At 38.6% G+C, this 22539-nt stretch overlaps 1 protein-coding gene and 1 long non-coding RNA gene across 12 annotated transcripts in view; one reads left to right on the forward strand and one right to left on the reverse strand.

Moving 5' to 3' along the window:
* Window positions 1-3664: 3664 nt before the first annotated feature.
* On the reverse strand, window positions 3665-9175 carry LOC132852303 (uncharacterized). Its single transcript, XR_009649112.1, has 2 exons — window positions 8486-9175; window positions 3665-4031 (listed from the first exon to the last, which is right to left on the reverse strand). It is a non-coding gene; the product is annotated as an uncharacterized LOC132852303 (long non-coding RNA).
* meis2a (Meis homeobox 2a) overlaps window positions 6936-22539 on the forward strand; it is a 69539-nt gene continuing 53935 nt past the window's right edge. For 4 of the 11 annotated variants that reach the window (XM_060879413.1, XM_060879415.1, XM_060879414.1 and 1 more), the window contains exons 1-8: window positions 9264-9427; window positions 9744-10554; window positions 11035-11267; window positions 12042-12183; window positions 12519-12569; window positions 13106-13156; window positions 13770-13919; window positions 20635-20749. In XM_060879413.1, coding sequence (XP_060735396.1) covers window positions 10543-10554; window positions 11035-11267; window positions 12042-12183; window positions 12519-12569; window positions 13106-13156; window positions 13770-13919; window positions 20635-20749 — 754 coding nt within the window. In that variant the 5' untranslated portion in view covers window positions 9264-9427; window positions 9744-10542. Of the gene's footprint in view, window positions 7029-9255; window positions 9428-9743; window positions 10555-11034; window positions 11268-12041; window positions 12184-12518; window positions 12570-13105; window positions 13157-13769; window positions 13920-20592; window positions 20750-22539 lie in introns of those variants that run through there. The other 7 variants (XM_060879409.1, XM_060879412.1, XM_060879411.1 and 4 more) reach the window with 5 other exon arrangements.

Raw genomic sequence — 22539 nt, forward strand, 5'->3', positions numbered from 1 at the left:
GTGTTTGCGTGTACATATATGTGTGTATGTGTGATATATATAGGTATATATGTATATACATGTATCTCATGCAATCCATGGGCCTCCTCTCTGAGCACAGTCAATTCTGACACAGTTAATGATTCACTGTACGGCATGACATGCCAGATGATTGGTGACAAGCAGGATGGCTGAATAGGGGAGCACCAGGCAGCTTTCTGAGGGGAGTGTCTGGGATTCTGCAACACCTTGAAGTTAGAAATTCATTATATTTAAGACAGGTATGACATCCTTCTTCAAGGAAGCAGCACCCATACGTATCGAAAGGGGATGATTTTTTGTGGTCATAGTAGGGAGGGGTAGGGGAGTACAAAGGAATGCCTGGCTGTTTTTTGGAGATGACATAAAGATAGGAAGGCAGGGAAATGGTGGCGGGAGGCTGCAAAATAATGGGTAATGGAAGAATTTAGCCTGAGGCTATATGCCTGCTTTGCCTACTTCTGTATAACTAGTATATTTATAATTCAAATACATACCTTTAATAATTAACAAACCATTGAATATTAAAGGAGAATACAAGATATCACGAAGAGACATAGTTGGGAGAGAATGCATTAAATTTAAATTCGGACTGCATGAAGGAACAAAGAGATAACGGGGCGCAAAAGTTGACAACTGTTTTCGCCAATTTTGCACTCTCAGGCAGGACGGACAAGCAGAAAATCATATGGCTTACAATTATTCTGAGCTATGCCATTTAAAATGAGGATTCACTATCATGGCACTATGAGATATGACAGCACACTGACATGCTTGTTTAATTTTGCACTATTTTTATGGCGCTATTTGCATTCACTGGACACTGTATTTCTGATGAGATGTATGCTTGAGCTTAGCTTGCTACACAGCAGCTAAGCAAGAAATCAACACTACACACAAAATGGTAATCAGTCTTTGCTGCTTCGGGTTTCTTTTACAGGTTGTTTGTGTATGTGTTCACTTGTGACTTGTGAGAGTTTCAGTGGCAGCATCTCTGGTTTGTTGTAAAATAAATTTCCCAGTGTTCGTAGCTTACCAAGAAGCCTGATCTACACTGGATTTGTGATCTTTAACATTCATGTGATATGGCATTGTGATTCAAATGATATGATGATTGGGTGATAACTGAGTGTATGTTGTCCACACAGGTAACAATTACCCAAACAAAGTCGGAACAATTCTCAAAATTTATCAAAGACATAATGCTAGTGGCAGCATTAAATTGTGATAATGACACTATTTTCCCTAATAGACTTTTGCTGACATTTTGAATGATTTTACTAGGATATATTCTGAAGCAGCCTACACAGAGCGTAGGTATCAGACATAAGTGGTTTAGGATTGCTAATTCCCACTGTGTTTCCTGTAGGTTTTGCAAATGAAATTGAGTTGAAGAGACAGTAAAATGTTAAGCATGCAGTGAGACCATACTACAGACACTGATATGTTTACCTGTAAGGTTGGAATCATATAGATCATGTTTACTTATTTATTCAAAACCAATGACCAAATCTTACCTGATACTATTTTTCTTGACATGCAAAGCAGGTAATCACACCTACAGGTTAGTGAAGGCTTGAATATATGTAATATCTTATACTTCAGATCACGTTTCAAAGTGAAATAAAATTCTAATTTTTTTTTGGCAGATTCACTGTATTCTAGTTCTAAATCTTTGATATGGAAAGAATGAGGCTGAATTTTACAATATGTGTTTATTTGCTCAGTATAGGACTGATCTTTTCAGTGTGTATGGGAGGTTCTGATTTTGAAAAGCCTTTTTAGAAACGGTCCCAAAATGATACTATAAACCACTGATTCTTCATTATAAAATTATAAGATTTTCATGCACTTAATAAAAGCATATATGACATATCATATGACAACCTAATCAATAAAATACAGATACACATGCTTTTAATTCATAAAAAATATTTCTTTTATTGTGAACATATATGCACTTTTGTACAGAACAGTCATTTATTACACATTTATATTGTGAGCCTACCTGTATCAGGACTCTCAGAAAACTTTGCACTCACTAACTTGGTTTTACAAAAAAAAAAAAAAAAAGGGGGGGGGGGGGGGGGGGTTTGGGGGCAACCACTTCTGGGGAATTTTTTTGCATGAGATTCTACATTTCTTAGTTCTTGCCAGTTCTTTCGTTTGTCTGCACTGTTACATCTAAAGCACAACTCTCATTTATGGAACATTCCAATCACTCAGGTGCGTGAGTGCACTCCTTCAAGGGCTGATCCACTGTCAGGCTCCATGGCACACCCGGAAATCAAACTCCTTGTGCTCTTAAGTGCCACCTTTCTAGTGTCTCCACTTGAGTCCTATCACCTTGTGACAACCTGTCAAGAGCTCAGCCACAGGCCATAATGTAAGAGAGAAGATGGGTGCCAGAATGCAGCCTGCCTGGTCATACATGGGGAAAGTTTTTTAAAACTTTAAACTTTTGAAAAGCATGAAAGACTATCAAGTATCCTGGCCATATAGATTCACATAGCCCATAGATATCATATAGATATCAATGCCAGGCTTCTGTCTGAATATTCAATGTCATCTCAGTGAGCTCATCTATCAAGGAATGTTTTCTGCATGTAACAACTCTTGTTATATCATTAACACCAACATGAGCAGCTATCTAGTGTAACATATTTAACATTAATAAATATTTACTTTCATTTCCTAAAATCCGTCAAGGCCCAGTTTTTCAAATGCACAGTAGGAAGGTAGATATCTTTGTAGGTGGAAAACATTTCTTTAAGTCTATCTTGAGTAAATATAGAAAAAGAAAAGAAAATAATACACAACCTATATTAGACTGCTATTAAAGTGTGCTCCTGATTATAAATTAGCTTCAGTCTAGCACTAACCCTGATTTGTTATCTGAAAACCAGAAAGGCAAAATGATACTACACTGAATATCCACCATTTTGTATCATCTTATCTATTTCTCGGACTATTTGAAGAATAGATTTCCTTCTTTGAGTTCATCCTCAACCTCATCTAATGAGATATCAGATGCATGTGTTTAACACTGAAGTATTACACTTCTTTATGGCTCTCAATAATTAATGATCTGGCTTTTTTCTGAGTGAATATTTACATGTAAAATAGTCCTTGGAGCTGTCTGTAAGCTAGAGGGAGGGAAAGTGTATTTATAATGTTAAACTCTCACACATTCTTGGAGGCCAGATTTTGCCTCCAACCATTTCACACACCAACCACAAATGTGTTTCCTTCATTGCATCATTATTTTATCATAAGATCAACAAGATCAAGCAAGTTATATATTATACAGCTGCATCTAAGTAAATATTTAAAATGAAAATAGACGAAATAGTGATGTATTTTAAATTTTTTGTCCAAAAAAGCAGAACTGTGGAAGGAAGTTCAGTTTCTTCAAGAGAATTTTTTATGTCATATCTATTAATACAGAAAATAAAGCATTTATGAAGGGTGCAGTATCCTGAATATAATGCTTAACACTATATAGTCACTTTAATTGCAGCATAATAGTTTTTAAATGCTGGCATTTTTCTTTAGACATCTTCATATGGTAATTTGAACAATTTTAACAATTACAACACATTCCTATTTAATTGATAAACAGATTATGTCTTTTTTTTAAAAAAAAAAAATGCTATATTCACAGCATTTTAATCATATTAAAATACATTTCAGTTATCAAGCTGAAGTGAGACTCTGAGAATACGTAAGTGTGGTGCAATGCTTCTGTGTGCAAAATATTGTGGTGTGATATATGTACCAAGGAGTCTGAGCATGTTGTTATCAGAGGCTGTGTGAGTGTCCCTGTGGCAGTCGTCTCGTTGCTGTCTCCTGTGTGGATAAGTGCCTGGCTGCAAAGGGAACCCCTTTCTTTGATATTTCACTCCTCATTTGAATCAGTAGTCCCTTTATTGTGCCTTTATTTGACAATGTACGGTAATTACCTGGGTACCTTGCTTGATCGTGTGAATACTTCCAGAACCAAGGGGGAAATGCTGAGACAGGAAGAAACATGGAAAACAAAACACAGACAAACATAGCAACAGCATTTGTTTGGATAAATTTCAAATGAGCATGTGGAACACAAGCGTTTATTTTGATCTGTATGAAACAAAGACAATCGCATGTTGTTCAGATGGTAAAGTGTAGTTTAAAATTTTGCACTACGGGCTGTTTGTTTAATAAATAGAGAGGTCAGGAAGCATAATGGGAGTTAATAGGAGTCAGTCTCTTGTATTGACTGGCCAGCCTTGGACGGTGAAAATGAAATTTACCTCCATTTCTTCATCCAAAAAAGCAAGGACATATAATAATATTTTAATAGTAATATAGAATTCTGATAGTGTGCATTGTAGCTTATCTTTTTCTTGATCACCTTTTTGTAATAAATAACCTTTTTGTTCTGAATTTTGTATTAACTGCTGATAAGAATATAGGTTTCAGTTATACTATCCAAATTCATTCAAGACCTTTCCAAGACACCAAGTTGTAATTTTTTAACTTTCTTTCTTTCTTTCTTTCTTTCTTTCTTTCTTTCTTTCTTTCTTTCTTTCTTTCTTTCTTTCTTTCTTTCTACAATTTTGTACACCAATCATTTTTGTAAGTTGAACAGGTAATTAATTGCAGTCATGCTGTTGTCTGTCCTTTTATTTGTTTGTGTGTATAAATATATTACTTTTAAAAATAATTTTTACAAAACTTTTTACATAAATTTCCACATGTTTATTCTGCAAGTATACATGCTTATTTTAGTCAGGAATGTACAGATACTGACAAAGCTTAATTAATTAATAATAACCAGGCATTTTGCACTAAATTTCAGTGGCACAAACTATCCTAGAGTACATTTTGGAATAAGTAAAAACAACGTCATGTTTAACACTCGGTTAGCTCATGCTTTATGTTTTGCTAAGAGTCGGAATGCAGTACGTCTATCCGCTATGTATATACACACTATATGCTCTGTTTCAACTAAAGCTTGCACACACTGGAGTTCCAAACAACACACACCCTGTCAAACGGAGATAATACTGCATCGCCGAGCCCGTGCGGATCTCACGTTTACGCACTGAAAATGATGGTTATTATGGCTCATGTTTCGAAAAGGAAAAATCTAATTTCAATAGTGTCCATTTCGAGAGTAAAAGGAGAGCGCGTTTAACAGAGCGCACTGAGACTGAGCCGCTGATGAAAAGGATTTAAATCCACACGGGATCAGTGTTTTGCTCTGATCAGCGGGGGAGGAAACACTTTACCGCGCCGGGGTTCTGACGCAAAAATCCGCATTAAGGTCACGATGCGCTGCTCAGCTCAAATGTGGGCTAGATAAGGAGCAAGGTGCTGTGTAATAAAAGCAGACTGATATTACTGCTTTAAACACTGGTAGCTCAGTAAATGCTGTGCGACAGAAAGGGTCACCGCTGTGATGTGCTCTCTATCACGACCCCGCTTACACACTTCGGCCAATTACACGCAGTAAAGAGTGAATGCGCTCAGAGAAAATGCCTGATTATGGTCCATCCAACCCAATAACGATTTTTATAGCCACTTCTTTCCACAAATCAGCTAACATTTATTTACAGATGATTCAGCTTAAACAGAAACGTATTATATGTCACCAAATTGACCGATGCGCACTAGTTAATTCAAATGTACTAATTTTGTAAAATTACAAAATAGACATAAATTTTCAAAGCAAAACATTATTGAGATTATCGTAAATTAAAAAAAAAATGTACTAAAGTACTTAACTAAAGTTTGCTTGCTTGCTTTTTTTCTTAACCCTAATGACCAAATAAATTTAATCTATTAAACGGTTTAAAGCGCTTTATAGGAAATTACTAAGCGTAGCCTAATTTAAATCAATTTTTGCTTCTCGAAACGATAATTTAGCTCATTTTGATTAATATTACAAACCTGAAGATGATTTAGAAAGGTTTTTACTTGGGAATGAAACACGGCAATAAAAATATTAATGATTACTTAATAATTAATAATACTAATATTAACAATAACAATACAGTGTTATTTTAATAATAATAAAATATGATTAATAACAACAACAACAACAACAATAATAATAATAATGATAATAATAATAATAATAATAATAATAATATCGTTTTGTAATTTTGTGCACACTTTAGTGTAAAACACTGATTTATTTCTGAAGCACCCAAATAAAATAAAATTTAATACTGTTTCTAACTGGACCGTAAAATTCTGTTCAAAAAACTACAATCGTACTATCTAATACTTCGTATTTCTGCAAAAGAGGAACTGATTGTTTCTTGCAGAAGTGTGAATATTCACTTTGTTTTCTTGCAAAATAACCATTGCAATGCAAACTAAAATCTTTGCCTCGCAGCATTGTTCATTTTTATTGCACGAAATGATAAACGAAAAACGCCCTATTTTTTATTTCTTTTTTTTTTGCAATAATTTTAGGAACTCTTCAAGATAATCATTATCTATTTATCTATCATTATAAATATACATTAGAAAATGGGAAGAAAAATGATTCCTTTTTATTTTGCCTTAATGTTCATTATTTTCTTATTAATTGTATTCTTTTATTTTGTAGGGTTTTTTTGTCTTTTTCGATCTGGATTATAAAGAATTTGATTAAACTCCTATTTTAAGCGTCTGCAAATAAAACAGTTGGGTAAATGGCGGCCGCTGAGACCCGCCAGATGGCGCTAACGAGTTGCATATTTTACACAGCAGGTCAGGCTAAAGACACAAAAGGATCTTTAACATTTCCATGGGAATGCCTAGGTTACAGTTTGCGCCCCCACCCTACCACACACACACACACACACACATACACACTTTGCCAATCCATGCACTACGAGCGAAAGGAAAATACTCCATTCAGGCTGAAGAATTTACAGTTAGCCGCGAAACTTTTACAAGTATTTGAGTTGCACAGTCTACTTGCAGAGAAACGAGGCACATTTCACTTGAGGTCAGAGAAAGTTCAACTTGATGAGGTAATTTAGATTATTGCATGATATAAACACTAAACAAAAAGATTCTTAATAAAATTATGGATAAATGTGTTATAAATATGTTTTGACATCACTCTAGTGATGACATCACTGTGTGTGTGTGTGTGTGTGTGTGTGTGTGTGTGTGTGTGTGTGTGTTTGTGTGTGTGCGCGCGCGCATGTGTGTGTGAGAGAGAGAGATTTGTATTTTATTGATCCATTTATTTATATTTGTTTTTGGGAGGGTGGGGAGTCATCTCGGTTAACCTCATTGCATCCATAATATTTAAACATTATCAATTTTTACATATAAATTATCAAATTAAATGTTATTATATTTTAACGTGTTCAAACTCGTTACTTAATATAAACTTTATTCAATTTAACTCACCCCAACATAACCCAACACTTTGCTTGGATTATTTTAAGCGCAAAAGTTTCAATCACATTTGATGTTACTAGAAAAGTTTAAAAATCGAACTAACTTAAAGTGAAGCCTTGGACTGGGACTTTGAGGCTTATTGAGAAGTACAGTTGTTTGTTAGAATAGGGAACACATGCAGGATATGAGCGGTTCCGTAGGCTCGTGATTGTCTCACTGTTTTGCTTGAAATGGATCCCATGCCCCCTAATGAATCCAAACGCAGCTGGCCATGTCCCACACGGACACCGATAGCTTTAACCCTAAACTGACCTCAATTTGACACCACAAGATGAACATTTACCGCCCGTTAATGTCCGCTTCTTCAGGAGTACAATCTGCATTTCCCCGTCAAACTGTGCATGTTTGTTTTAGCTCTCAACTGCTTTACACTCTACTGTATCCCAAAACAGCCTGTATAACAATTTTGTGATAATCTCCGAAAAAAACAATAAATAAATAAATAAAAACAACTTAAGACGTGTTTCAATCTTAAAATTCCACATTACAATAGATTAGTAATGATTGCAATTATATAATTAATTTTTAGATGCTTATAACGAAAACTCATTGATTTTATTTTAGAATGTTGATACTGTTTAATGCTTATTATTATTATTATTATTATTATTATTATTATTATTATTATTGTTATTGTTATTATTATTATTTTATGTTGTTTTTTTCTAAAAGGTTTTTTTTATTGTACGATTTGGAGAAGTTATAAATAAATTGTCTATAGGTTATTCTAACAACCACCCCTACCATTTCTAATTTGTGCCTATTTAGAGAAAACGCGTGAAAATCATTTAAGTAACATTTTCGTCTATTACGCGATGGACTTAAAAGCATCCCAAAAATGTTATGCACTCTCACATCTGATCTTAAATAGGATTTAAATTATTTAGCAAACAAACAGCGCTGTGACCGGGCTCACCTCACTTGGCATTTAACGCGCCGATCGCATTTTCCCACCTTAATCTCACGTTTTCCTCCTGCCGTACGCTAGCATAAGCGAAGAGAAGGGATATGCACTCACCAATTTTTTTTCTCCGGGAAAAGCCCGACAGGCGTGTGTGAGAGAGTGAGGAGAGAGTGGGAGTCGGCATGCTGCCCGCTGTGTGCGTCGCAGCGCTCTGATCACGGTGTGGAGGGAGAGAGCTGGCCGCTGGAGTTTCCCCCTTCTATAGTGTGGAATCCGCACAGCCGACCGGCTTCCACTTTTCTCCTTGCGCTTCTCTTATCTTTATCTCACCAAACATGTTTGTTTTTGCCGAAAACATTCTGAAAACTGTCCCACAGATACTGAAAACCACACAACTGCCGCGTCTTTATGGTATTTTATTTGACGGTTGTTAGCTGAATTCATTCTACACTACTAGATGAGCGGGTCTCTCTATAAGCGGTGAAATTGTTAATTCAGAAACAAAACAGGTCACGGAGCTTTAAATGTAGCCGCTTAGATGCAAAAGCCCCTATCAATAAGGCGATGATGTCACGCGCGCGGCGGTGTGTAGGCTATTGTCACTGATGTGGCTAAATATTAAAAAGGGATGGATGACCTCTTTGGGTTTTGAGCTCAAAAAAGCGCTTGGCATTAGGGAAAAGGGCCAGCAGTATTGCAATCGATGGCCCAGTCATTGCTCCTCCTCTAAACTTTCAAGCTTGCCTCGTGATTGATGATCTTTGGGGCGCTTTGATAATTGACTACTCCGAGGTAAGGCACAGATTTCTATCTTGAGATGTGATTGGACGAAAGACACATTTAAACACTTTCCCTATAAAAACATTTTTTTCCTGCATGGGAAAGTTCATTTTACTCAAAAAGGGGTGCTCAGCGTGTCCTAACAAACAAATACCTCATACTTAGAAGAGTAACTGGATATTAGGCTTTACAACAAAGTCATTTACATTGACTCGAAAACAGAAGTTATATTCTGGCGGATAGACTCGGCAAAGTGCGCAGTGTTGCGGTGGATTTGTAAGTTATGTTGCACATTTTTCTTTTTAAAATGCTTTGAATTACTGGACAGCTTAACAGTGTGTATAGATAAACTGCGCAGGGGAAAAAATGCACGGGGATTTTTTTGTTATATTAACACGTTAAAACAAAACAATATTTTGTCTTTAAACTACTAAGGCAGTAAGTGAATTTGGCCTATAATGCTAATCTTGACAGATCTATTCTGTAGTCTAACCAGATGCCAAAGAAGTGTGGACATCGGTTAAAATGCAATGCAGATTAACGCGCAAAACGAGTTTGAGTGCTTTTTTTTTCTCTTTTCTTTTCTTCCCAGATACTTCAGTCCTCTGTGACTGTGTGTGTGCTGTTGTTGTTTGGCTCCCCCCGTGCGGAGTTGAAGCCGTCCTCTCGTGCGCGCGCCGCGTATCGCAGGGTTTGGTCTGTTCTCTGTGTGCGCCGCGGGACTGGCTGTGGCCGCGCTACTTCCGGGTTCCGTCATTCCACTGTGCGCCGCTCAGCGCTGTGAACTCACTCTGTTCTATAAGCGCGCCAGCAGCCAACCTGCCAACACTCGCTGACACTCACTCATCTCAGACCGCGCCATAGACGAATACCTGCCGAGGAAAGGAGAGATCTGCAATGGCAATCTTTTAATTTTGTCGCTGTTTTCCGTCTTCCTTTTTTCACAGCACTCATAAAACAAGAAAACGAAGCGGAGGCGTGGAGGAGCCGCGGAGTTGCTGGATGAAAACGGACTAAAAAGATTTCGTCCTCTCTTGCACATCATCACCGACCATCATTCATTCATTACCTTGACAACCTCTGGCTTTGATTGACAGCCGGAGTGGCAAAAAGCCATGAGACACGACAGTTTAGTTACATGCAGGTTGTTGATGGGCCGATTGTAACCTTCAGTTTGCTTCTTGACATTTTTTCTACTTTTTGGGGGCAAAGAGAAAAACAAGAAAAATTGCCAAACTCTTCCCGATGTCTGTGCTGGGTCTGAACTGTATTGGAGAATAGGCGAATTCACGAAGTTGGTTAAAAAGGGAATCTTACCACTAAATCACGTTCTTACAGGACTGGGATATTAAATATACGACACGTCCCGGAGTTTATTGGAGCGCAGCCTGATGGCGCAGAGGGTAGGTTTTAAATCTCTAACACTTACCTATACACATTCACTATAGGAAGGGCCGCGTGTATCGTTCTCCTCGCCACACGGACGCTTCATTTACAAACTGCTGTTATATAAGGATTGTTATTTGACGTTTTCCCCGAATCTCTCCTACTGTCCCGGTGTGACAAGCCCGCGGTGTAGCGGCGAACTCGGGAGATTTCTGCAGCAGTTGTGAAGTCAGCTTTAAACTTAAAGCTCCTACCATAAGTAACACGACGCAGCACTGAACTTGAGCATGTTTCTGGTAATCCACAAATAATTATTAGTAGTGTTTTACACTGCCCCGTTAGAAAACACGATTCCAACCGAACTCAACATTACGAGCAGAAATTTTGATTTCTTCCTTTACAGCAGTTCTTTCACTTTGCTCGTGTATTTTTCATTTTGGTGGTTTGTGTGCATTTACCTATTCTTTGTACGTGACTTTCTTATGTTTTGATTTTAGTACGATGAGTTGGCCCATTATGGCGGTATGGACGGGGTCGGAGTTCCGGCTTCTATGTACGGGGACCCGCACGCGCCTCGGCCGCTGACCCAAGTGCACCATCTGAACCACGGGCCGCCGCTGCACGCGAGCCAGCACTACGGCGCACATGCCCCGCATCCCAACGTAATGCCCACCAGTATGGGCTCAGCTGTCAACGATGTTTTAAAGCGGGATAAAGATCAAATTTACGGGTGAGTGAAATATTATTATCCCAAATTAGTGTTAGCTTCTGCGTATTTAGCTGCTTTTTTCTGCCTTTGAAGAAACAGAGTGCTTTAGTAAAGCTTTAGTAAAGCACTCGTTAGATTTAGTTTGAATTTGCGGAACAACGAAAACCGATCATTACTAACGGGGCACATTTTACTGTCTCACTACATTCAGTTAAAAGCAGATTTGTATGTAAATCCTACTAAATTTTTATTGTCCGTTTAAAGTGTGTGTTGTGTTTAAATGTCAATAAATAATAATATTAATATTAATAATAAAAAATAATAATATGACAATAAAGCTAATTATTGTAAAACAAACAAAAATAAATAAATAAAAATAAGAAAATAAAAATTTAAAAAAGCCTAACTGTCAGTTCGATCTTTCATACTGAAAGTATTGGTCTATGTGCTTAGAAAACTCACTCAGGCTAAAAACAAAGTTGCGAGGATTAAAGCCGAACAAAACACTCGGCAGAACAAAGATAATAAACAAACAAGCGCATTGGTTAAGACCAGATGAACTTTGTTGACTGTTTGTATCTTTGCACAATCCTGACATGAGTTTATAGGTTATTGCTCACCAGCGCGCTTCATAGCAAACGTCAAAGGCCGAATAATAGCTGCAAGTACGCGTTTAAGCTCCAGTGTAAACAGCCAGGAAAGCACGGGGAAAACTTTATCACAGCCGGTTGCGGGCGGTTACTTTGAGGGATTCTGTTTAGTCTTGTATTTACGCTCGTTTTCCCCTCTTGGCAGTCACCCGCTTTTCCCTCTGCTCGCGCTCGTGTTTGAGAAGTGCGAGCTGGCGACGTGCACGCCCAGAGAGCCCGGGGTGGCAGGAGGCGACGTCTGCTCTTCCGACTCCTTCAACGAGGACATCGCCGTGTTCGCCAAACAGGTCACTTCTCAATACCGTCTCTGACCGTTTTATTACTATTTTTTTTTTTTGCTATTATCTCAGCTGACAATCAGTTATAAAGTACTGAAAAATCAAGTACAATCAACCTACCTATTCATGCGTAAATTATATTTTCTTTCGTTATATTACTGCATGATTTTGTTTTTCTAATGCACTTTTAATGAAATTGTTTAGAATAAATTATGTTATGTTATTATGATAATGTGTGACATAATTAATAGTCTACAGCTGCCAGATTTATGTGTAAGACAGATAAATATAAAGGAAAAAAATGAAGAGTGGCATGGAATTCATTGTGATTTTAATGGTTTTAGGTTCGCGCGGAAAAACCTTTATTTTCTTCAAATCCAGAGCTGGACAACTTGGTAAGCTCGTCTTGTGAACTGTTATTGTTTTCTAGTTAGCCGTTTGTTTGCTGATGTGGTGAAGAGTCCCACAGCTATTTATGTGCAGGTTAGCAAAGTAAATACGAGGGGATTTTGATTCAAAAGCACAACCCTGATGCTGGACAGCTTTCTTTGAAGTGAATAAGAGGGAAGCTCCAAGAGGTCTCGAGTGGCAGAGCATTAGGCTACCACAGGAGGCCGTGAAGGAAATCACTGATTATGCGCTACGACTCCACACTGATTCCACCAAAAGCCTAATCACGATTATCTGAAGTGGAGTGTAATTTGCTGCTATAGACTGTTGCCCTCATATCAAGCACGCAGTCGTTTCACAGTGCACACGGGCATATTACAAGCACACACATGCATATGGATTTATTCTTTTTATTTCCTTTAGTGTATTATAAATAGTGTTAAGATTGTATCATTTTTCGCCTGTTTACCAATATTGATATTTAATTAATCATGCATATTTAGCAGATTAAAAAAAAACCCACAATTTTTCCTTTTCGCAGATGATACAGGCTATCCAAGTATTACGGTTTCATCTTTTGGAGTTAGAAAAGGTAATGTTAGTAATTCTTTATTTAATTCATTTGCATGCACAATCGGACATGAAATTTGTAGCTTTAATTTAATTAGTTAATTCTAAGAGAGTTTGGTCTTTGTGATAGAAGAAATAAATATGGTTGTGTTCATGATGAAAAGGCGCAACGCACATATTATTATGCTTTATATTATTTTTAATAATACTTTTAGACATTTTATTATCTATAAATGATAATGCACGGCTGTATATCAGATACTTAATAAAGTCCACAGCCGAAGGGGCGAGCGTATATGTGCATGTTTTTTTTTTATTATTTTCTATTGTTTTCTATTATTATTATTATTATTATTATTATTATTATTATTATTATTATTATTATTATTATTATTATTATTTTAACTTGTTGCTCTGGTCCCCATGAGAATAATAAGCGCCGCAACAATTTCAGTATTGTTTCCTTGTCTTGGCGCAATTGTGCCCCTTACTGTAGGTTATTTTTATCCTGGCTGTTAGGTTTTCCTATTATTCATTCAAAAAAAAACAAAAAAACAACAACAAAAACACACACACACACACACACACAAAAACATCATAAAAAATAACAATATATTAATTCCTCTCTGCTTTAGGTGCACGAGCTCTGCGATAATTTTTGCCATCGGTACATCAGTTGTTTGAAAGGAAAAATGCCAATAGATTTGGTCATAGATGAGCGGGACGGCAGCTCAAAATCGGACCACGAGGAACTTTCAGGATCTTCTACCAATTTAGCTGATCATGTAAGTAACATGGGTTTTTATTTGCCCTTTTATATGTTACTGTATGAGGATAATGCGCTGGAGTGCCATTCATTTCCCTGTACCTATAAATCGGTGCTGTTTGAGACCAACAGGCTGCTCGAAAATGCCTTGAACTAATATGGAGCCAAGTTGTTATTGTCTGACGCTGTGGCTGAACTTTCGTTCACCTTTTCCTGTGAATAGCACGGTCAGAACATTGGGAGATTTTTTTTAAAGCTAAGATTTAACGTTGGATCGTGTACCAGAAGTGCAAGTTTGTAATATATAGTTGGTGTTGTATATTTTTTATATGTATGGAAGGAAGTTTGCTTGGGCCTAACTTGTAAATGCTGCTGGCCAAAGGCAAGAAGTCTGTGCTGTGCCTCGTTTTTTCCTAATAGCTGGCTTGAATTAAACAATTTCCAACTATGATTGAGTAACACTGCTATACATTTTGAATAGATTAACGTGCAAGCCAGAGACATAACTTAGACGAATAAAAAATAATAGAATTTGCATATCGAAATAATCATTTTGACACGCGTGTCTGCTCACATTTTATGTTCTGAGTTACTAGGAGATAAAGTTAAGAAATTCTTCTCTTTTTTTTCGTTTGTTCCCATGTTCACACTGACCACCAGGTTCATAATGTTTGATCTGCTTCATGGTTTGGCAGCGGTCTTGATGGTAATGTCTTTAATTGTTTTTTATTGATCGCCTTGTGGTTTCCTCTCACGCTTGTGCCCAGTTTACGGCCTTTAGGCTGCGCTATATCCTGACTCCATTTATGTGCACCTGAAGTGTAGTAGCTTTGAATTTGGAAATCGATGTCGTGGTTTAAGCGCGTTTATTTGGATGTAATAAACGCAGCGCGGTGAGAAATGGTAGCGGTGTTCGAACGCACCCGTGTTAATGCGCTTTATTCCTTCAGTACAATGGAGTAAAGTAAAGTTGCCGCATCGAGGGAATGCGTAATATGTATCAACAGCAAAGGCACAAGCCTATTAGGCGCTAAAGCAGATTGGGGTGTGCTGTAAAGTCACTACACTGCATCTGTCGGTGTCTGGCGTCATTTCTTTGAGTAAACACCGCTTTTTTTTATAGTTATCAGAGGTAAAAGTCGAAGGAATGATGAGGTCGATGGGTTCTAGGATGCGATTAAAGAAGCGCGATTTATAAAACTTGCATGGAGAAGTGCAGAAATGGGGCATGCTGTTGTTTATACTGAGGAGATTAGATAAACTAGACGCTTTAGCTTCACGGCGGCAGATGGCTGATAGTCTCCCGCTCACACACACACACACACACATGCGCGCGCGCGCGCCCGCACGCAGCCTGTGGCACTGGGCTACTTATTAGGATATACTTTTGATAATTAGGAACATAGGTTTATAAGACAGATCACTCAGTCTGTGGTCATTTACACCGACCACCTCATTAGCTGTTTTAGTTCTGAGCGATTTATTTCTTTCCTTTGGCAGAAGTGACATTTTACAACTTGTAAATTGACCGCTCGGTACTATTAAACCTGAAGTTTTCATTGTGTTTAAAAGTTTTTAAAGCTAAGACAGGCATAATACCGACATCAATGCATGAATTGCAACATGATCAGTTGCATGAGAATTTTTATATCGTGTAATATAATTTCCTGTATAATTTATATTAGCATAATAATATAAACACTAATTAGCATGCATCATTTCAGATTAGGATATTGGTTTTTATTTCTTTAAAAAAAAAACAACGCCTTCAGGTATTATTCGCACAGTAAACAGTAGTGAAATGATAGAGGATTAATAGGAACAGTGCTGTTGCCCAGGTCTCTGCTTCCTTTCACTCCATATGCACCAACAGTTAGGAAATATTACAACTTTTTTTTTTTTTTTAATAAAAGCAAAAATACCTAGTTTGTTTTTGATTTATTTATTGAATTAAAAAGAGGCTGTATTATATTATTCATTCCCATTCTTTTTTAATGGTAGAGGGAAAGGCAATTTTATAGTTAGATATGCTAATTTATTTAGGTAGACTTTCTCACGTCCATTTTTCTTTGCTTTGCTATGCATTTTTAATATATAGCCCAAGGCTACATCTCATTTGGCAAAAGCTGGTTGCTGGGGATGATGAGGCTCTTCACCATGAAGAAGACAGCCCGTTGTATTAGTCGCATGCCTTCTGCAGCTCTCTCGCTCTGCCATCTACCTGACACAGTCACTAATAAGCACACTATTTTCACACCCCAGTGCTGAACTATTGTTCTGCTTAGTAGATTGTAGTGTTGTTAGCACTGATAAGGCCAATGGTAATTTCTTCAGCTTGCTTCCTGTTACTGTCCGCTGTCCAAAACACCATAAGCAGTCTTTCTAGTACCCTAACTACTTCTCTCAAGAAAAAGCAATGTAGTCAGTTTTATAGGCTACATGAAAAGCAAATCCTTGTGAAAGGGGTAAGCCAGTCTGTATCAGTAATCAGACTGCTGCTATTAGTCACCAGACTTTTGTGTTTTAATTAATACAATGTAATTTCGCTCTTCTTTATGCTACATCTAATTAATATGGATGAAATGCATTAAAGCTTGCTAAGTATAATCTGTGCTAATTAATTTGTCTTTGTGTCTGCTGCTAAGATTTTTTTTTATTATTATAGCAGCGTTCCCTCCCATTGCTTCTGAAATCATTTCATTACCAGTGTGTAGTTAGAGATTGTTATTCACGCACGCTTGAAGTTCCCTCCATGGTCATAGTGTGTGTTAGCTCTGAAAACAACTGCATTCACATTCCTTAACATCTGCATTTCCCTTGTGTGTACTGGAGTGAATTATGTGTAGAGCAATAATATTTCAGCTCATCTCATACAGTGAATTCCAATCAATTCATAAATCAATTAAACGTGCCATACCTCTTTTTTTATGGAGGCCATTTACATGGTCCTTGCTTTGTGATCGACTACTTCAGGCCTCTGTGTTTGCATACATATAGCCTACAGGGCTTCTAAAGCCAGTGAACCGTGCATTTACTTAGTTCTGGGGGTCTTCTAAATTAAGCAGCACGCGCAGACGTACTCCGATAGGATTTCCCCTTTCAAGTAACGTGCTGCACGATAGCATTCACCACCCCACACAATTGTTTTGTGATGGGATGATGTCTGACTCTACATATCCTATTTGATTAGTGTTAGAGAGCTCAGGCCTGTTGGCAGGCCTCCCCTATGAGCCTCTATGAGAGGAGAGGGCTGCGTTTAACTTGTTGCTGTGTAACCTAGAATGCTATAGTCTCTTGATTTTCAAGGAGCTGTGTGTACATTATAATTAATTACACCAGGATTGCAAATCACTTCCTAAAATTTTATGATGGCTTAAAATTCATGCTTATTTTTGTGTGATCTAAAATTGATATTTCATGTTTAGCTTCAAATCACTGATCGTACAGGACCATTTGTTAATACCTTACTTCGGAAACTGAATCATACAAATAGTCTCTAATGAACCATTAGCTGTCAATTATTTGATGCTCAGTTGATACTTTATTTTTATACTTGGCAGATAATTGACGGTCTCATAAATACACTATGGTTGCAGTCAACCAGTTCCTTAACATCTTTCAAAGCACCTGTGTAATTATGTGTTAAATTCTACAAAAGTGTGCTAGAGGTTTTAAGCGTAAGATGCATTTGGAAATGTCAGGGTGTGAGGATTTATGGGGTGATATGTTTCATGTGTGTCAGCATGCTCGTTGATGTAGCTGCAATTCCTTTCAGCAATAGTATGCATCCTTTTACATAGCGCTCGTCGTTCCCAGCCTGTCCTGTCCCTACATGTATTTTTCTGTAAGTACATTAGGTTGCCTTAGAATCAACACACACTCCAGTGACAATGCTAAATCAATCTTTGAAATTTTGAGGGATATTGATAAAGGATGGTGGAGAAAGCCTGCATAGTTAGCTGATAGGCAGGGCAGGTGTGTGTCAGTGAGAAACAGCGATAGTGACAGTATCAGACATTCTCCTGTGGCCTGTGCCTCTACAAGCTTTCCCCCATATTGTCTCCTGCTTTTATATTAATTACAAGTTGCATTATCAGCCATGAGTCAGTAACCCTGGCAAATAAAAAAGGCCGCCCCCAGAGACAGGCCGTCCTTGTATCTTATTTTCCATCTCCTCCTATTGTGCTGCACCTCTGTGTTTGCTGGCTGCCGTACCTCTCCTCCTAGTAACAGTGCTCTTTAACACAATTAGGGAAAAGCATGGAGTGAACCACGTTTGACTCCTAATTATCCCAAACTACAGGGAATAGTCACATGAGCATTTATTTTTTTCAGAAAGATGGAGGGTGGGTGGGTGTTGGGTGTCTTCCATAGTGAGATTGACGAGGGCCGTTTGGGTGATGCTCTCGCTCTCTCTTCTTTTTTTTACAGCTTGTTTGAACTTTAATGGACTCTGGGGAGTCCTGACAACTGTTTTGTTGTGTTGCGAGGCCTGTATCTGTCGAGCAGCCCTCTGACTGTGGCACAGACAGAGGGAGGGAGGGAGAGAGAGAGAGAGAGACCACTGCATTATTCATACTAGGGGAAAAGACTGTTGCTTTAATTCCAGAGCTGAATGAAGAAAGTTAACACAGCCTGGTATGACTGTTGTGATATTGGTTGTGTTTTTCAGGACACGCCTGGTGGAAATGTGTCTGTCTTGTTTGTTTGGGTTAAAGACCATGGGCTGTCTGTGTATTGAAGACTGTTTGGTGCTTAGACGGCACAGCCATGTTGCTTGTTGTCTCATTTAATTTGCTGACTTATAACAGGGCCAAGATTCTGTACTCTGTTTAACTTGTAATTATGAAAGCATCATGTTGCACAGTTTAACAAAATATGTGTAGCAGAGCATTAGAAATATTGATATTTTACTTGCTTAAACATATGCAGTGCAACAGTTTGACATTGAATGGTTTGGAGCGTATTTTTGAGGCCTGCTTTACCGACAGTGGGTGTTTCACCACCAGGAAGTGGAACCCAGTCATTTTCTTTCCTTAAAACAACAAGGCCCATTCTAAGTACATAAGACTGTCTCAACTGAACTACATTATACATAGTGACTTTTTTGCAGCCTTTACTGTCTCTCCTCTCCTTCCCTTTTTATGGCATTTGCTCCAGAGACATGATGGAAATGTTATGACCAAATTAATGACATTTTCACTGCTCTGATGTTGCTGAGAATGACTAAAATGGTGACAGGATAAAGGTCATGTTTATAGAAAGGTGTCTTTTAAGAGTTGTATCAGCTAAATAACCAGAAATAGATGGGTATTTTGTGTTTGACTACAAATATGTGTTACAATCGACTTTTCTTAGCTGTCTTTTCTAAAAGGTCTGAACTCTTCCTGGTGAACACCCAATGTGATTGTGCCACAGTCCTGGCATGTAGTCATTCCTCGGATGTACTACACCTTTTTTCTCTGTACGTGCTTCAGATTTGTATCATCAGCTAGACACACACTTGATCACTCTCAGATTAAGAGTTCAGCTCTGACTGTAATGAGCTTACACCACATGGCAGCTTTGTATCTGCAGACACATTACAGAAATGTTTTTATTACTGAAGAGTGTGTATCTGTGAGGTTGGGTTTGCATGGAAAGGAGTGACACATGGGATAAAAGAGAGCAGAAGAGTGGGCTGAGGTTTGCGGGAAGCCTTGATGCAGGCCTGAGTTTGTTTGGCTTGGGTTCTTTTCAAGGGGGCTGCTCTGTGGCTCACAGAAACAGTCAGTCTAGCTCTCTGACTGTTTAGTTCATGCAGTGCAGGTGATATGTTAGCTGCAAATTAATCTGTGTTTTTTGTACATTTGTATATAGGGTTGGTGTGTGTGTGGGTAAGGTGACGTGGTCAGCAAGTCCCTCTCCGGTTTGAGTGGCAGAGGAAATTCCACCTCTGGCCTGCCTTCGTTTTTGCACAGATAAAGCTTTTCCTGTACAGTACAAATCCTGTTTCCCTGTGCCGAGCACTCAGGCAGTAAGAACGACCAGGAAGGGTGAGGAGGAGAGGCCACAAAGAAATGACAAACTCGCCATTTTCCCTGCTCCTCCACCTCTCACAGTGTGTGTTTATGTGTGTGTGTGTGTGTGTGTGTGTGTGTATGTGACTGCATCTTTGTCCATGAGCAGTCTTTGCCAGATTAGAGAGAGACCACCTCTCATATCTTATTTTCCCTTCTGACAGTGCTAAAGATAAATGGAGCTTGTGGTGTACATTGACTTTTTTTGCCCTATATATTTCTCACTTGACACGGAAGTCTCAATTGGTTACGGTATAAACTAACTTGACATTTTTTCGCCACGTGTGTTTAGACAGTGCTTTTGAGCTTGCTCAGGATATGATGCTACATTAAATAAAGTGGTGATGGACTCTTAGGCTGTAATTAAGCTGTTAGGCTTGTAGTGTTTGGAGCACCCGCCTGCCAGGATAGGGTAGAAATAAATATGAGCATGGAGCTGACGTTTTGGCGTGTTTGTCTGAGTCTCAGTGCTTGTTGAGAGCAAAGGAGAGCTAAAACAGGCAGACCAGAGATCTGCACAGCACTCCAGAGCCTCACTCATGTCCCTCTCACGTTTCCAGCGTGTTCATGTGGTTTTTCTCTCTCTTTCCTTCTCCATTCATTCCTGTGCTCTGCTCCTGGTTTGCGGTTTGGATGGGGAACGTGGATGGATGGATCCCTTCTGTCGGACCCCAGAACCCCGCTTCCTGGAGAGACCACGATGACGCCACCTCCACACACTCGGCAGGCACGCCAGGGCCCTCCAGCGGAGGACATGCCTCACAGAGCGGAGACAACAGCAGCGAACAAGGTGAGCATACGCATGGATATATACAGTGTGCTGATACAAATACAGCATACACATATGCATATGTTGTTTGAAGCCTGATTATACACACAATCACATGCACATGCTAAATACACAAATGCAAATCTCTTTCATAATAGCGGGGTTTTTTGGATATTAATAAATACATGAAAGGGCGATTAATTATAAATGGTTCCTAAATTTATGGAATAAAACTAGTGAATTTTATTTTCTAATCATGAATTTTAACATTCTAAATGTTAACATTCATTCTGGATTTTATTTACTTTTACTCCTTTAATAATTTATACTCATCATTATGGCATTTACTAGAAAATAAATTTTAATGCTCAGCATTTACACCCACTCACCCGTACAACAACAGCACACATCCACGGACTACAGCATGTTTGTAGCTTGAACCTGTAACTGTTCTGAAGCACAGAGTAACCCTTATGATTAATTGCATTTTTTTGCCAGCTCTTAGTAACGTGTAAAACATATTAACTCCGCTTAGCTCAGGAGCAATAACAGACAGGCTTGTGTTTTCATTAAGCACTGGACTGCCTGAGTCAGAGCAAGCATTCAGATGACTTTATGGCTACCCTTTTCTCCTGTCTTACACAGTGCACTCAACCAAAACGGCAGCACTAACTGGATATAAACAATTCTCTCTTCTTCTGTTCTTCATCTTTAAATGCATTTTAGTTACTCCTAGAACTGTTAAGACCTCACAACTATTTCTAGAAACTTCAAAAAGTTTTTTGTTGATGTACAACGAATGTTGATGACCCCTTCAAACCTTCTCTATTTTGGCCAGCAAAGTGTGTGCCGTTTACACAGAATTTCATCACACACACATCAGGATTCCTTACTCTGCCTGACACTGATTTCACATCCAATCACAGTCACAGGTTTTGATGGATATTTCTATGGCAAATTACATTGTCCAGAGTGATGGCTGTTTTATACCCTACCCCAAACCACAGTGGCACTTTCACTACAGCTCTCTGTGGTTCACTCGTGTCAAGAGCAGTATCATTACTGCTTAACCATCTTGCTCATTAATGATGCAGCTTTTACATGTTTACCACACAGTTATAGAGGCAAAGCTAATATCACACGCCGATCAGCAGTTAATCAGATAAAGTGCCTTACATTATCATATACCATCCTTATTAATTGTTGTATGCCTGGCTTGCAAGCTAATAAGCAAATATATCAGAATGCAAATAGCACAGTGGTGCAATGTAAGAGCAAATATTAGTCTCCTTATTGTTTTTTTTCTCAGGCAGGCAGGGAGGCAGGGAAAGGCCCGAGAAAGCAAAGAGGAGTAGAGAAATGCACTGCCTATTGATTATCTAACACACATAAGTACAAGTGACCTGTAATCCACAGAGCACTTATCGACTCCTGTGCACCAGATCCAGTAACGGCTGATCGATAAAGACCAAGATGGGTACGGTACGGTGTAAAGTGCTCAGGCCGGACTCGACCCAGCCGAGCCCAAAGGCACTTCAGCATGAAAGCACACCTTCTTTTCTTCTGAATGATAGAAAAAAAAGAGAAAGAGAGAGAGAGGGGGGAAAGAGGGCAGCTGATTTACTGCTCTAATGAGGCTGTCCCTGCAGCCAGTTGTTTTGTGTGAGGCTCGCTATGACCTTTCGCTCTGCTCAGGAGCCCTGCCGCCTCATTTTTCACATTCTTGCAATTACGTTAACGCTTGAAGCACTCACTGACTCCCAGCTCCTGCCCGGGCCTGGCTGGACGTAGCTCCACTGCACTAAACGGCT

This window comes from Tachysurus vachellii, chromosome 10, assembly GCF_030014155.1.
Source record: "Tachysurus vachellii isolate PV-2020 chromosome 10, HZAU_Pvac_v1, whole genome shotgun sequence".
Lineage (NCBI taxonomy): Eukaryota > Metazoa > Chordata > Actinopteri > Siluriformes > Bagridae > Tachysurus > Tachysurus vachellii.